At 36.3% G+C, this 15,438-nt stretch overlaps 1 protein-coding gene across 1 annotated transcript in view; it reads left to right on the forward strand.

Moving 5' to 3' along the window:
* Window positions 1-1,418: 1,418 nt before the first annotated feature.
* LOC146461855 (ubiquitin carboxyl-terminal hydrolase 20-like) overlaps window positions 1,419-15,438 on the forward strand; it is a 30,480-nt gene continuing 16,460 nt past the window's right edge. The window contains exons 1-13 of the mRNA XM_085086333.1: window positions 1,419-1,970; window positions 3,260-3,313; window positions 3,983-4,045; window positions 6,937-7,071; window positions 7,550-7,610; window positions 8,229-8,298; window positions 9,571-9,684; window positions 10,615-10,693; window positions 11,573-11,750; window positions 12,224-12,571; window positions 13,494-13,588; window positions 13,989-14,037; window positions 15,125-15,245. Coding sequence (XP_084942459.1) covers window positions 1,899-1,970; window positions 3,260-3,313; window positions 3,983-4,045; window positions 6,937-7,071; window positions 7,550-7,610; window positions 8,229-8,298; window positions 9,571-9,684; window positions 10,615-10,693; window positions 11,573-11,750; window positions 12,224-12,571; window positions 13,494-13,588; window positions 13,989-14,037; window positions 15,125-15,245 — 1,439 coding nt within the window. The 5' untranslated portion in view covers window positions 1,419-1,898. The remainder of the gene's footprint in view (window positions 1,971-3,259; window positions 3,314-3,982; window positions 4,046-6,936; window positions 7,072-7,549; window positions 7,611-8,228; window positions 8,299-9,570; window positions 9,685-10,614; window positions 10,694-11,572; window positions 11,751-12,223; window positions 12,572-13,493; window positions 13,589-13,988; window positions 14,038-15,124; window positions 15,246-15,438) is intronic.

Consider the following 15,438-nt stretch of genomic DNA (forward strand, 5'->3'; position numbering starts at 1 on the left):
CCCTGCCACGCCGTTTAGGAGGGAGAGGAACTAACTTGAACATGAGAATGATGAATTATTCAGTGAGTGATACAAGCATACTCGGAAAAAGAAAATCCGAGTTTTCCCAACGGGAGTGGTCCACCACTGAGCTTTAGAAGACTCGTGGGCGCTTGGCCATTAAACTAGGTTTTTGTTTGAAGTTTGTGCCCCAGATTTAGTCCCTGCGTAACCAAAACCCTTTGCGTAACCTATACTGGATCTTGGTCTTATAATATTCACAAGCAGGCTTTTCTCTCCAACCAGTAGCCAATTTCGTTTATTTTTATTTTTATTTTTTTTGTTATAGAATTTTTTTTTTTAGCCAATTTCGTTGCACCTTGTAGAACTCCGTGTGTTATGTCTGCCGTTTAAATTTAAGCACTTTCCAAAGTGTTGTACATTATCGGCTATTAAAACCAGCATCAATAGAAAGCGTAGCTCCAATTCACTTTATTGATGATTGCTTGGTAAAGCGTATCACACAGTTTTCGTCAAGGCTATCAATACAGGCACCAAATGCAAGCATAGTTCTAAAAATAGCCCACTTGCGAATCAAAGGAACTTCGTCGGAGCCTTGTAGACTTGTCACTTTTGTCAGCCTGAGTATTTTCAAATTGTTATCAATCTGATGCGCCACGAAAGAGACATGAAAGGCATACGTTCTTGCAAACACCTGTATTGAAAACAACAGTGATAATTATAGCTCCTGGTTGAAAATGGAAAAAAATAAACAACAAGAACCAACGCCAGATGACGGACCGTTGCCTCACTGACTGGGCCATGCTACGTTATCAGACCTCCATCACCTCCATTACAACTCTTATAGGTGGAACATTCAAGGTACTGAAAAATCCAGGGCTCAGTTGTTCAAAGCCCGATTAAGCTAATCCTGGATTAACGTGAACTTTGATTCAAGTTTACAGTAATTACTTATCGGTAAAGATTCTTGCAAAAGATTTTTGGCCCTCACTTTTGACTTAGACTTTTCTTTACCTTTAGCTTGAAATTACGTTTTAAAACCACTTTTAAAGAGCGAGATGAAAACCTTGATAAACTTTTAATCGTAGATTAGCGTTAATCGGCTTTCGTACAACCAGGCCCAGCAAGACAACTATCCCGCCCCACGAGAAATGAAGAACGGTTGGAAAAAGAAACAAGTATTGAGTTCTTATGAGTTGATAAAACTCACAGGTGTTGAAGTCCAACCTGGATACCAGGTGTCAGTCAAAAGCAGGAAATATTACAGAAGCAACTGGGAAGAATTAAACAAAAATGGCTGGTGTTTTGGTTTGTTTTGCTTTCTTTCCTTTTTATCTTTTTGCCCAGAAAATTTTGTGGGGAGTGGAGAGCGGGGTGTACTCCTCCCGTGCAAAAAGAGCAGAAAGCATTATGGGATTGAATAGGTCAGTGAAAACATGGCGGACGATTCCTGCCTTTAGAGATGTTACATTTATCTGGTCAAGAAAAAGCTGTTAGTAGCGAAACAAAACAGTAGAACGTCTACAGACGACTACTTTTGAGGCATGAGGAAGATCTGAGCTATTTGAAATTGTTTCTAAATCCACAAAAAACTTGTTATTGCCATACAAACCCGAACTCTTCTAGAAGTTCCAGATCAATGGACGATGTGACGAAACACCACACCAGCGTTGTTCGACGAACAATTTGAGGCAGCCTGTCTTTGTTACTCAGTCGCCAAATACCAGAAATCAAGAAAACTTAGCTGGAAGTTTTTATAAGTCGTTGTATCTCGTGAGAAAGACAAAGTGATCTTCTTAATTTCTGTTCTGTTGACCCGAACCGTTTTCACGTCGATACATGCCCTGCAGAGGTTCTTCTCCGATACTCTTCATTCCGTGGTGCACGCTCACAAGACAATGCCGCCTTGCCCTCATTTGAATGCCATCGAAGAAGTTAATTTGGAAGAGCTCAAGAGGAAAATGACTGAGGTAAGTTTACTGTTAATTTGTTTACATATAATACCTTACCATGAAAGAATAATTTATGCTTGGTCATAGTTAGTAATCGAAAATGGTTAAGACTATCTTTTTCTCCTAGAAACGGCGGTGAGAAAAGTAAGTCGGTATTCGAGATAATGGATGTTTTTTGCCCATATCCAGAGAAAAGTTGTATTAATCTTTCTCGATTTGGATTATGAAAATGCTGATGGTATAGATGGTCAGAGCCCGGATCAGAGCTGGATTTTCTTTCACTATTTAATGGACTCAAAAGAAGTGTTAACAATAATAATTGTCGTATTCTTAATATGAATGTTTTGAAGAGCTGGTGCAAATTTAAGAATTGCCTGCATGGTTGTTACAGAGGTTACAAACACCACATGACTTACTTCCTCAGTCCTCTATTTTCCGGCGATTCCAATCAATGGGAATCAATAATCAATATAATCAATAGTTATGAATTAAAATCAATAGTAATCAATTGATTGATATTGAAAATCAATAAAAATCAAAGCGGCAATGTTGAGTGTTTCGATTTTCATTGATTTTCATTGAATGTCATTGATTTCAATGGCTTTGATTTTTATTGATTTTCAATATCAATCAATTGATTACTATTGATTTTAATTGATAACTATTGGTTATATTGATTAATGATTCTCACTGATTGGAATCCCCGGGGGAATAAGCACATTTAAATGGAGATTACATTTATCGATCTCTACAGGCAATTTAACTTTAGCTGAAATATTTGTATTATGTGGCCAGAGTGGACTAACAAGCTCCGCCTGGAGGTGGCCAAGCTGGCCCATTCCATCAAAAACTTCAAATGCGTTCCCATGTTCTCCCCTCGAAAACACTTCGCCTTCCTTCACTTGAAATGGACGGAGGTGATACCCTTTGACTTTGCAGGATATATAAATCTTCACAGACATGGTGCCGTTGTTGTGTTTGCGATTGCGTTAAATCTAGCAAATGCCTTTGTAGCCGGGTTTTTACTGATGCACAATCAGTTATCAATAGAAATCATTAAAAATCAATAAAATTAAGATGAGTCGGTGAGTAATTTTTGATTTTTATTGATTATGCAAATTAATCACTGTGTCATTCTGTTGTACAGTAAATGTTCACCACTGTAAAAAAGCAAGTAGTTGCTATATTGAAATATAATTATACACAAGCTAACTGCTGGTAAAGCTTTCCTTTTTTATTTGATGACTTATTCTCTGTACAACTCAAATAACGTGATTGTAAATCAAGATTCTATTTTTTCATCCCAGGGGCACTGTGATCATTGTGAAAAGTCTGGATCAGACCTTTGGGTTTGTTTGCAGGTTAGTCGCAAATTCCTATAAACAGCCTATATCTGACTGTTATGGGTGAGCAAGCTATTGGTATAATTTTCTGTCAGTAATAACAATTTAGTATTGTTTTAGTACTATTTAGCAATAACTCTTTACTTCTATGTAGTCGTTTTCTGTAGCTTCCTCTACCTTTTGTATAATAATTATTCCTATGTTTTCACTATTCTTTCCCCTTGCAAATATTTGATTTATTTTGTATTATTATTATTATTATTATTATTATTGTTATTGCTGTTGTTGTTATTATTATTATTATTATTATTATTATTGTTATTGCTGTTGTTGTTATTATTCACCTTAAAGGAGAAGTGTCAAAAAACCCAAAATGTTTTTGTATTAGCAGAAACAAAAAAATAAAAAAACTGACCTGATTGTCTGTGGCCATAGATTAACTGGATTGGAATAGATTGTGACTTGAAAAAGGTTAGGCTAACTTTTTTCAAGGTCTCCCATTTTTGTTTCCAAAATGCACTAGAACAGATCATGAGTTGTTCCTTGTAAGAATTCAGTTGATTTCTTTCCCTCTGTGTCCTAGAATACTTTTGTAGCTTAAGCTGAGATATTGCTTTACATTATTCACCAAAAAAGGTCAAATCCCCATACATTTCCCCTTTAGTAATCTGCTGTTAATTTTTCCAGAGATGTTGTTCATTTGTTGGCTGTGGAAGATTTGGTAACAATCACATTGAGCTTCACAGTCAGGTAAGATATAAAAATCTACTAGTAGGTACTATTTTACACATCTAAGAAAAATTCCAGAATTTTTAAGAAGACACACTTTAGGTTTTTTCAATATCCGTCACTGGCTCAAAGCTGCTTGCATTTTTTAAGGATGTTTACACAAATGTATGTTTATATTCTTTATCATGTACTTAATAGTTAAATGTACATATATGTACATAATTATATACATTTTGTGTAAACATCCTTACATTGTTGATGGATGCTGAAGTATCCAAAAGATGTCCACTAAACTTAAAGATTTTCTCAGTAGTTTTCTTATGTATATAAATTCCGTTTTGATGTTAAGAATTTATTGTTGGTAAATAAACATAAATTAATTCTATTCTTACCACAGTGTCAGTTTAAGTTACTTTAAGTGTATTTTGCTCACAAGCGATTTCGTGAGCTGTGCTTAGATCTTGAACACCTGCATCCCAATCTGTCATAATGTGTTTTTATTGAATTTGAGAGCAGGTGAGTAGAAAAAAATTCAAAAACTTGGAACTTGGTTAAACTAATGTGCAAACTCCAGGGAATTGTTTTGGTAGAGCTCCAAATTTATGTGAAATATATATATCTTATTCGATGGTTTTACATATAATACGCGCGGATATTTTGCGAGTTGCGTAGTATTTTTCCGAGCCCCGAAGGGGCGAGGAAAAATACAAGCAATGAGCAAAATGTCCGCGAGTATTATATGTAAAACCATCGAATAAGAGATTTATTATTCCACTACAAAAAGATTTTGTTATTTTGGCTTCTCTGTTTTGGTAACAGTTTTCAAATGCACCCGGCATCAACTGTCCATCGGTATATGGCGCGTACGAATGATGTAAACAACACAGAAAGCCAGTTAAATGTCTTTAATTTGATTAGATAAAATGAAAAGATAAATGACAAGTGAAACTTGTTTTCGAGTCTGCATCGTTTCAAAAACTATTCTTCGTCCAGTCCGGACATTGTTGCTCCTTTTTTCTGCCTTTTCCGTCCGTATTCGCTCTGTTGTAAACCGGTCAAACCGGGACACTACAGTGTATTACGGTCTCATATTTTGCGCGTTCTCTTGACCTTATTTGGTGAAATGACATAATAGTGGAATAATAATTTCATATAATGATAATTTGGCCACCGTAAAGAGAATCAATGCATTGATTCACTCTGATGAAGGACTAACCCTCAAAACATCAGCTTTTGAATCTCTTTACGATTGCCAAATTACCTTTAGTTATCAACTCTGTTGATAAAACCAAACATTCTTTCCCCCCCCCCCCCTACTTACGTGGCACCACAGATCTTTCTTTATATACTAATCCACTTATATATGTTGTACTTCAATTTTATCCTTGGTTTAAGGTGATTCCACCGAATTGCATTGCGCATCCTTGGTGCGCATAATTTTTCGCATCATTTAGCGTGCGCAGGAGCACGCGCACGCACAACATTACGGGATTTCCTTGAGGTTAAGCTCGGCAGGAAAATAAACGGTCCTTTTCTTCTAAACGAGCACGGTGGCCCCCATTTTTTAATGCATCAATTCAAATGTCATACGGTTGACCACGATATATCGCAATTTAAAGAAAAGTTTAATACTCTACTTTGAGATATTTTCATTTGAATGCTTTAAAAAGCATGTATTTAGGTAGTGCTGCTTACGTGCACATGCTGCAAAATCATTAATTTCTTTCATAATCCTTATTCCAGTTCAATTAAAATATTTTGTTGTGTAAGATTAAAGTAAATTATATTGAACTGCTTCGATATTTTAATGCAAGAAATTAATTTTTCTAGAAATGATAGTTCCCTTTTCTGATTACTAGCATTCAATATAAACCTCGTGGGACATCTATTTACTATAATAGCCATCCAGGTTGCACAAAAACGAGCAAGGTGACCCCCATTTTTTATTGCATTTTTGTAATGCTCATAACATAGTCATGAACTGGACCAAGTCTTAGACAATTTTAAATACTCCTTCTTTTTCATTGGAATCACCTTAAATTTTATTTTCCATTGTTTCAAGCTCATTATCAAACAACACCATATTCAAGAACAATAGGAAGATAAAATTTAAACCAAGGATAAATTTGAAACACAACATACATGTATTTATTATTCCACTATTATGTCATGTCACCAAGTAAGGTCAAGAGAACACGTGCAAAATATAAGTCAGACCGTAATTCACTGTAGTGTCCTGGTTTGACCGGTTTACAACAAAGCGAATACGAACAAAGACACTTCACTGGCTTTCTGTGTTGTTCACATCATTCGCACGCGCCGAAACTGGTGGACAGATACATAATGCTGGGTGTATTTCAACCCTTTCTAGAAAAGAAAAGCCAAAATAACAAAATCTTTTGGTAGTGGAATAATAAATCTCTTATTCAATGGTTTTACATATAATACCCACGGACAATTTGCTCATTGCTTGTATTTTTCCTCGCCCCTTCGGGAATCGGAAAAATACTATGAACTCGCAAAATATCCGCACGTATTATATGTATATATAAGATATGTATATTGCATGCAGTGTGCTACATTAATATTTTGTTTGCTACAGACATTGTTGCCTCATGTACATGTATAATTGCTACAAAACCAATGAGTCATAGTGTTATGGCTTCCTCAAGATGTGCCCGGAGCTGGTGATTGTGCTGGCAAACCATTGCTTATTTGATCACTTGTTTATTTCATAATCCTTCCTCTAAGCGGGCAAGGGTTCCAGCCCTTGTTTCCTCTTGGTTAAAGCTCTCTGAAGTGGTTGGTGTTATATGTGGAAAGTTTTGTATCAAAATATAAGTCTGTGGTAACATGTAATTTACATGTACACTTTGTTTTCTAATGCCAATTTTGAACTTTGTGGTTATTAGGAAGCCAACCATCACTTGTGTTTACACCTGCAAGATTTTCGCATGTGGTGTTTCAGCTGCCAGGGAGAGGTGGAGGCATCTGATGGTTCATCTGGATCAGCAAACAATGATATAACCAGTCCCTCCAGGCCAAAGGTACGACTTGCCAGTAGCACACTTCATTTTACAGTCAATTCACATCACGCGTGACCAGTATTTCTGAGAATGAAATGAACATTTGAATTTCTCTTTGTAATGTCCGACATGTGAATGGAATGTTGAACATTTCTCTGGAAATCCTTCCGAAAAAGATGCTTTAACTGAAAAAAAGATTCAAAATACTTGGGAAACAATTGTTATTCTTGAAATACTTAATGCTGTAATGTAAAGAAAAATTCATAGCTTTAGACCGTTATAAACTAGGGAAATTTCTATGGGAACTCTGAAATCTTGTTGGAGATGTTCAAAGCTGACATGTAAATTTCAAAACTCTGTTGAAATTTCAAAAATACCGGTTACACATTTGGTGGATTGACTGTAAATGTTTTCTGGAACCAGTTTACAAGCTTGAAAATAGAATGTATGCTCAGTTTTCATTGTTTTTATTTTTCTTCATTTGTTTGGCTTTGCTAAGGCTCATGAAGTTCTTGATATTGAGGATGCTCTGGAATCAGAAAGAGGTTTAAAACCAAGAGGTAAGAAATAGTGTAAGAAATTTCACATACAGTTGACTCCTGATAACTTGAACATTCAAGGAAAATTGAAAAAGGTTCAAGTTATCGAGTGTATTTAATTATATAGAAACTGACCTGAAAGGAAAGGAAAATTGGTTCAAGTTAACACAAGGTTCGAGTTATCGGGAGTCAACTGTATATCATGCAGGTCTTGTAACTGAGAAATTTGTGTGCCTTGAATCCTAGTTAGAAAATTAATGATGACTTTCATGGAATCACATAAGTGAGCTAACAACTTCAACTTTTATTTATAACTTTAAAGTTATTGCTTTCAGCGAACTGGCCCACAGATACCAATAACAATAATTATTATTATAATTGCTAATTCAGGTGAACCAGTCATACATCATTATTGGAAAGAAAAACGTTTATTTTATTATTCTTTGTTAAAATGAAAACTGCAGTAAAACTTAAGGAGGAAAAGAAAAAGCCAGATTAACAAGAAGATATAACTAGTTTAGAAAGTGAAGAAAAGAAGAGACTGTTTTGATACTTATGATTATTATTTAGCTAGTCATACTTTATTGATTGTCATTGGCATATCAAGATAGCTTACAAAACTTGTCGTTTGAATTTTAGGGTTATGTGGCTTGGCAAACATTGGGAATACATGCTACATGAATGCCGCACTGCAGTCTTTGTCAAACTGGTAAGGAATGAAGAACAAAACTAAATTTTTACATAGATTATTATGCTTGTTCTGGCTAAAATATGTTATTGTAAATGCAGTAATATTGAACTTCTCGGTGCAGGCGGACATCCTTGAAAGTATATCCTGTCTTTTTAGCAGAGGTACCTGATTTTAAAAAACTGAAATGATTAAGTGTTTGTCTGTGGCTGGTCGACTGTCACTGAGTGACTAAACCCATCAGAGGTGGTTTGACTGTGTAAGGATCAATTTACACTGTTTGACTTTGAGTTATGACTGTCGTATACCTGCCAATTTTTTTCTGAGTCAAACGCATGAGATTTTTGTCTCGTCATGACTGGGATTTCCGAAAACGTCCGAGTCACTTCCGAAGATTACCAACGATTTTCCGAAGACGTCTGAACGTTGCTGAAAATAAATGACGATATTCCGACAACCTTTCAACACTTGCGATTCAAACGGATTGTAGACATTTGAAAGCTTTTGCAATTGTTATAAAGAGCAAAGAAATAATACATAACAAATCTGAAATGAAATGCAGTTTTTTTAGAACAACTCGTCCAGATTTGTGAGTCAGGCGTGAGAAATTGTCCTTGATGAGTGAGATCGATGTCTCTAGTCCTCAGGCGTGAGACTCACGCATAATGCATGAGAGTTGGCAGGTATACTGTCGCATGCAATTTCTGTGGCCTGCACTGCTTGCATTATGCAAATATCATACACAACTCTTGTTGTTCAACTTTGTCAATCCCAGCGGTTGCCATAGGGTTTTAAAACATCACTGTTTTAAAATCCAATTTAACTTCCCAGTTGGGTGTTATGACACATTAGCTGTAAGCAAGATGTAGTCTCAACTGAGATAACAGTTTAATTGCCACATATCTACATTCAAATCCTAGCAGTATGCAGGATGTTTGTCACAAGAACCAAGTTTAATGGCCTAGCTCCCATGGAATCTCTATAGCTCAGTGGTAGAGCATCCAAACTACTTGGAAGGTCAAAGGTTCAGCTTGACTCCTGTTAGAAGAACTCTGATTTCTTTTCTTTCCGAGTATGCCTGTGTCACTGACTGGATAATACTGTACATCATTCTCATTTATTTACCAGGCTTAAAATCTACCATCACATTTATTCCATTGCGAACAACAATATGGTTTTTCGTTCATTTGCACGCAATAAAGTTGTACTGAAATTGGCCTTAAGGTCATACTGCAAGTACATGACAGCGAAGTGGTATATTGTATATACTGTAACTTTGATTTTGTCTTTCAGTCCACCCCTTACACAATATTTCTTGGAGTGCAGCAGCGCAGCAAAAGAAACCAAGAACACTTCCGTTTCCAGAAACTACTCACTTCTAATCAATGAGTTATGGTCAAGAAAAAGGTATGGCAGTGGAAATTATTTTGTTAAAGATAAGTTTAGAGATAGCCCATTGTCAAGTCAAAGTGAAACAGTGGAGACTGCTTTGTTTTCATGTTTAGTTGTTTGCATTTGATTTGTTATATGGGTACATTTATATGTCAATAAAGATATCAGTTAATATTTATTGTGTTTGACAAAGGACCATTCTTTATAATCTTGTGAGGTTCCTGTTATTTCATGGGTGTGCTTTGTACAGTAGCTACAATCCTGGTCAACAGTTTCTGGGACAGATACCAAAATATATTTGGCAGTGTACATTTGTGTCCTGGATATCTATAACCAGTTGCCATAGCTTGGTGGTGCTGTCATTGCAAATTTTTTAGAAGCTCCTTCCCTCTCCTCCTCCCCCAAGCAACATTGATAGTCAGAGGAATCATTTAGACTGTACATAAACACGGCAACATAACAACATTGCTTGGGTGGCGGGCATCGACATTTTGTGTTGAGTTTTGGAAATCGCCCTTATGTTTTTGGCCAGGATACAATAATTATTGTATTCTTGTGGGGTTCCTGTGTTTTCATGGGTGTCCTGTATAGCTACAGGTGCGATCTTTTCATGAATTTTTTCATTTTTTGGCCAGTGTACACGTATGATTTAGGCACCATTTTGAATTAATTATTTGGTTGCTGATGCACTGGTATGGAGTTTGAAAACTAAAATGGCAGATGTGTTGTGACGTGAAGAAAGAGTGTGTGCTTTGAAGTTGGTGGAATTGTTTTCACATCAAAGGAAGGTGCCTTGAGGGACGTAAAATAGAGGCTTGACACAAGTTTGGATATGTAACTCAACCAAACTTTCAAAAATAATGTGTCAGACTTTACTATATACAGCTTAAAACAGCTAATCCTTGGCTAGCAGTTTTATTTTAGATTCCTTTTTCTTTGTTTTAGACCCAAATACATTGTACCCTCTCAGCTGTTGCGTAGTGTACGGTTGATTAATTCACAATTCAGAGGTTATGGGCAACAGGTAAGCCTGCCAAACTCTGAAGTTTTATTCCAGTCTGTTCTTGACTGTCACCAGTTTATACATGTAAGTTTCACCCCTTGGACCTGGTTCTTTGAAAAGCAGTTAGCACAAATTCAAGAATTCACAACTGTTTCTGCTATATATTTTAATTCTAGTTTAAAACGTGGGAAGCTTTTTTGGAAGGGTTCAATATTTTATGAGCTAAAAATTAAATAGATGTATCCTATCCTGCATAAGTGTAATCCTGCTTTGAACCATTGGGCTCTGGGATGGTTATCTGGATCTCTATGTGTAAGATTAAAAGTGTCAAATGAAATTTCAGGTTCACACATGGCAGGGCTTGCTGAAAGGTTAGGGTAGCTTGGGATGCACAAGACCTATCATTTTCTACAGAACCACTAGGCCCTTGCATACTCCCGAGGACCCCTCTTTGCCAGTTTCTTCAGCTAGGATTGTTATTGTCTCTTATTATCATTGTAATTATTGTTTTGACGAATGCATTAAACTAAACTACCAAAGTAGGCGTCACACATATTTAGATTCCTCTATACTTCACCCAGACATACAGTTCCCAAACCCAATGTTCAAGTTGCCCTTCTCTAATGGACAAGGATGCCAGGGATTGAATTTTATTAGGTGGTGCATTTTTTTATGTGATTTACATGTACATGATTGTATAGGTCAAGGTCACCTATAGCAACTGTTACCAACAAGCTGTTCTAGATTTTCTCAAGGCAATGATCCCCCCACAGTTTTCAGGGTTCTTTATTTATTTAGTTAGTCAGTCAGTCAGTCAGTCAGTTAGTTAGTTATGATAATTCATGTAAGCAAAAGAGCAAAAAAATAAAGTTATTCTATTCTATTTTATTCTATTCTCAGGATGCTCAGGAGTTTTTGCGTTGTATCATGGATCAGTTGCATGAGGAGTTGAAGCAGCCGGTGCCGTCACTCACAGAGGACTTGCTGTCATCTGACAGCGATGATGATGAACCAAACCATCATAACAAGAGATTGCTGGGAGGAACAAGTCTGCCACATGATGGAAACCTGCATGATGGTATTGCAATTGTTTTTGAAATTCAAGCTGCAATCTTTGGGGTTGTTACTTTAGAGAATTTGCAGACATCATTTGAGTTTTCAAGCTCTTACCAGTAAATTTATCCGGTTTTTTGAGTTCACTGAAAGTATTTTGCTTTGCATAGTGTCCTGTGGACCTCATACCATGACCTCTCGGTCAATAAGTGTATCATTTCCAGTGTTTGTAACATGTAGGTAAGGTAAACATAATGTTTTACCTGGCTGTATGTAGTAGCGTTGATTGGCTTTGCAGTAATCAGGCCCAGGGTAACACCCCAACCAGTTAGTAGAGCTAGCGCTTGGAAGTCCATTTGTCGCTTTCCATCTTGCTGCTTACGGCTTCTAAATTTTATAAATAAAAAAAATAAAATAAATAAAATAAATAAATAAAAGTCACCTCTTACATCATGATGATAACCACATTACGGTGTAACTTGCTGTAAATACCGGTAGGAAACCATGATGTGGACATGTACTCTGACAGTGGTGAAGATGACGCAGACGATAAACCACTTCATGTCAACACAACCGAAGAACAAGCCAACCAAGAGGCAGAGAGCAAGGCCAAACAAAGGAAAGCCAATGGAGAGCCTGTCAGTGTTGATGACGTGACAGTGTCAGTCGAAGATGAGCCAATGAGTGATGCTGATAGTGAGCACTGTGATCAGGTTGATGAGGATATGGATGCTGACGACAGTGTATTAATTAAGGAAGAAAAACCTGTTGACCAAAGTACTGAGGGAAAGGTGAAGCAGCCATCACCTGTTGTACGACCAAAGAAGCCTAAAGTGGCAGAATCAAGTAAGGAAACTATGTGCTGCTGCAAAAATAATGGCATTTGCAGACCAAGGTGTTGGTTTTTGTTTTCAAAATGGGGGATCAGAGGATTAATTCTGCAGTGTATGTTAGAGGCTAAAGGGAACCCATGAAATTCCTACTGAGCGTTAACCCTTATTTGGAAATGGGACACCACACAAGGCAAGAGAAACAGTCCTCAACCTTAGCGGGAATCAAACCCGCGACCTCCAGAATTGATCAACCATTGCTGTACCGACTGCTGTTTTTTCTACCTATCAATTATCGTAGTTTAAATTTTAAAATGGTTCTCTTGGGGCTCTCTGGAAAAAAGGGCATGGTGATTATTTGGCTTTGGAATTCAAATTTCTACAAATTCACTCAAATTCTTCAAATTCATACAGGTTGGTTATCATGTTAGATTAGAAGCATAGTTCAAATTTATGTTGTAATGTAAGGGCTAGAATTCAGGCAATTGGCTTATGACTTAAGCCTAAAAAACTGAATCAATGCAGGTGATGCTGGAGCGCTTTCATTTCGTCTCAGTTTAAAGTCAAACAAAAAAGGAAATCAACCACATTTCAGGTCTGCTTTTGTTTATGTTTCTTGAGCTTTTAACAAAAGGCATAAATTACAATGTAATTTGTTGAATTCATGCTTTTATGCAGCAAAAGATACTTGGAACTACATTTCTGATGTGATAAAAAGACTGTAGGCCAAAGTAGATCATGGATTGGTTTGCTCTGATGAAGGTCTTAAGCTCAAAACGTCAGCACTCAAATATCTTTACAGTGGCCAATTTTTCCTTTGGGTATCAACTCTGTTGATAAACCAAACATTTATTTTGGGAGAAATTTGGATTTTAAAGGCCACATCTTCCCTTGCACCCTTCTTCCAGCAAGCTCTTCAATATCGTTAACATTTTTAGGTAAAAAGAAAGAACCAGTGAACTATAGCAGTATAGTGACAGATCTGTTTGATGGCACTATACAGAGCTCAGTGCAGTGTTTAACATGCCACAGGGTAAGTCGTTTCTCATTCATTGTTATTCTACTGCTACATACTCTTCCTGCAACAACTAAGAGAGCTCACAAAATGAGAGAATGTATTGGCAAAAATTAAAAAAAATAAATATTTTTCAATGTTTTTTCTAGGGTAATACTCATTGTCGTTTTACTTGTTGCTTGTATTTTTTCAAGCTGTGGAATTAATTCAGATATCCACAGAAATTGTCATTTTGTAATAATCCATCAAATTGATTAAGTGGACATGTAGTAATTAAAGCATTGTATTTCAGTGTTAATTTTATTTGATAATTTGTGTCATGCTAAAACTAAATGTCGACACTATATGACTGTAAAAATATTTAATATAAAGTAGCTGTACTTACTCTTAAAAATCTTTCTGTTATTTATTTCGAAAGGTTTCTTCAAGAGCTGAAACATTTCAAGATGTGTCTCTCCCAATTCCAGGTGAGATCATCTTCCAAGTGTATTTTAATTAGCAAAACCCTCTTGTAAAGCAGCTCTTAGTTAATGGAACTAGCAAGTGTAAATATTCATTCGTTCCTTCATTCCTTCGTTCCTTCGTTCGTTCATTCATTTATTCAGTACTACTTAGATCTTATGTATGCTGCTCAATTGAGGTGTACATGTACATTTTATTATCATGTAAAAAAGGAAGTGTACACTTATTGTTACTGCTATGAGAATCTTGGTGCCCCAAACTTAACTGGCTCACAAAACATATGCCATCTTGAGGAGAGTAGAATTATTACAAAGGGGATGGGGGGGAAGGCAGATGCGAGAGTTTAGAATTTTTAGTAGAATATTCTCTCCCCAGGAACAAATGTGTTAAAATTTAATTTTCTCTTGATTTGAGGTTGGCCTTTAGACACAAATTGAAAATTGGGTATCCAAGGGGCATGTTTCTTATAACATTTTTTAAAAAGATTGGAGATACATGAATTTTCAATGCCTGGACTCCCGTCTGAGAAAAACGTTGTTTGGGGTAATTATTTTATTTTTGTTCTAAATGTACTGGAACCACACGGGTCATACATTTGACAATCAAATGCCCTTGGGTTGGGATAGAAAGATGGATGAAATGCACAACATCTGCCACCCCCAGGCATAACATTGATTGAAGTATTATTATTCTATATGTCATTATTTTTGTATGGATTAGAAGTGTGGGGCTCTGCCTATCAACACAAATATTTAGATCGGATTGACACATTTTTTCGGGGAGCTTATCCTCTTGGGTTATACAAGTAATATCATTTTGATATCCGATGTAATTTCGAATAGGGACAGTGATCTTTTCAATAGAATCACAAATGACACTGGTCATGTATTGTATAACTTGCTCCCTTTCAAACGTACTACATGTAGTTTAATCTTTTTCAATTTTGTAATGCATATGATTGGTTATTGATTGTAAAGACACACATATGTTGTTAATAAAGACTTCTACTACTACTATTATTGTATAGATACACTGTAAGTACATGTAATGAAAGAAAGTTTCACTTGTTTATATGGTTGGTTTGTTTTTTAGGAAAGGATGAATTGACAGTTCTTCATGCTTCACAGTGCACTTCTCTGACATCCTGCTCATCTGTGATAGACAGGGATCAGGACAAAGGCTGGGTGGTGTCGATACTTGAATGGCTGAGAAGGTACTGTAGAGAAAACATGGGAGGCAGACTACTAAACAAAGACAAAACTTGATCAAGTGACTTGCACTTTAGGTCACAACAACACTGCATTGCACAATGTGGAAGATCAGTATTATTTCTGTGTAACAAGTTAAAGCATAGTAGAAAATTAGTGGTTATGGTACTTGACATTGCTTCCTAAAATTGTGATGTC

This window comes from Pavona decussata, unplaced genomic scaffold, assembly GCF_977016875.1.
Source record: "Pavona decussata unplaced genomic scaffold, jaPavDecu1.1 SCAFFOLD_193, whole genome shotgun sequence".
Classification (NCBI taxonomy): domain Eukaryota; kingdom Metazoa; phylum Cnidaria; class Anthozoa; order Scleractinia; family Agariciidae; genus Pavona; species Pavona decussata.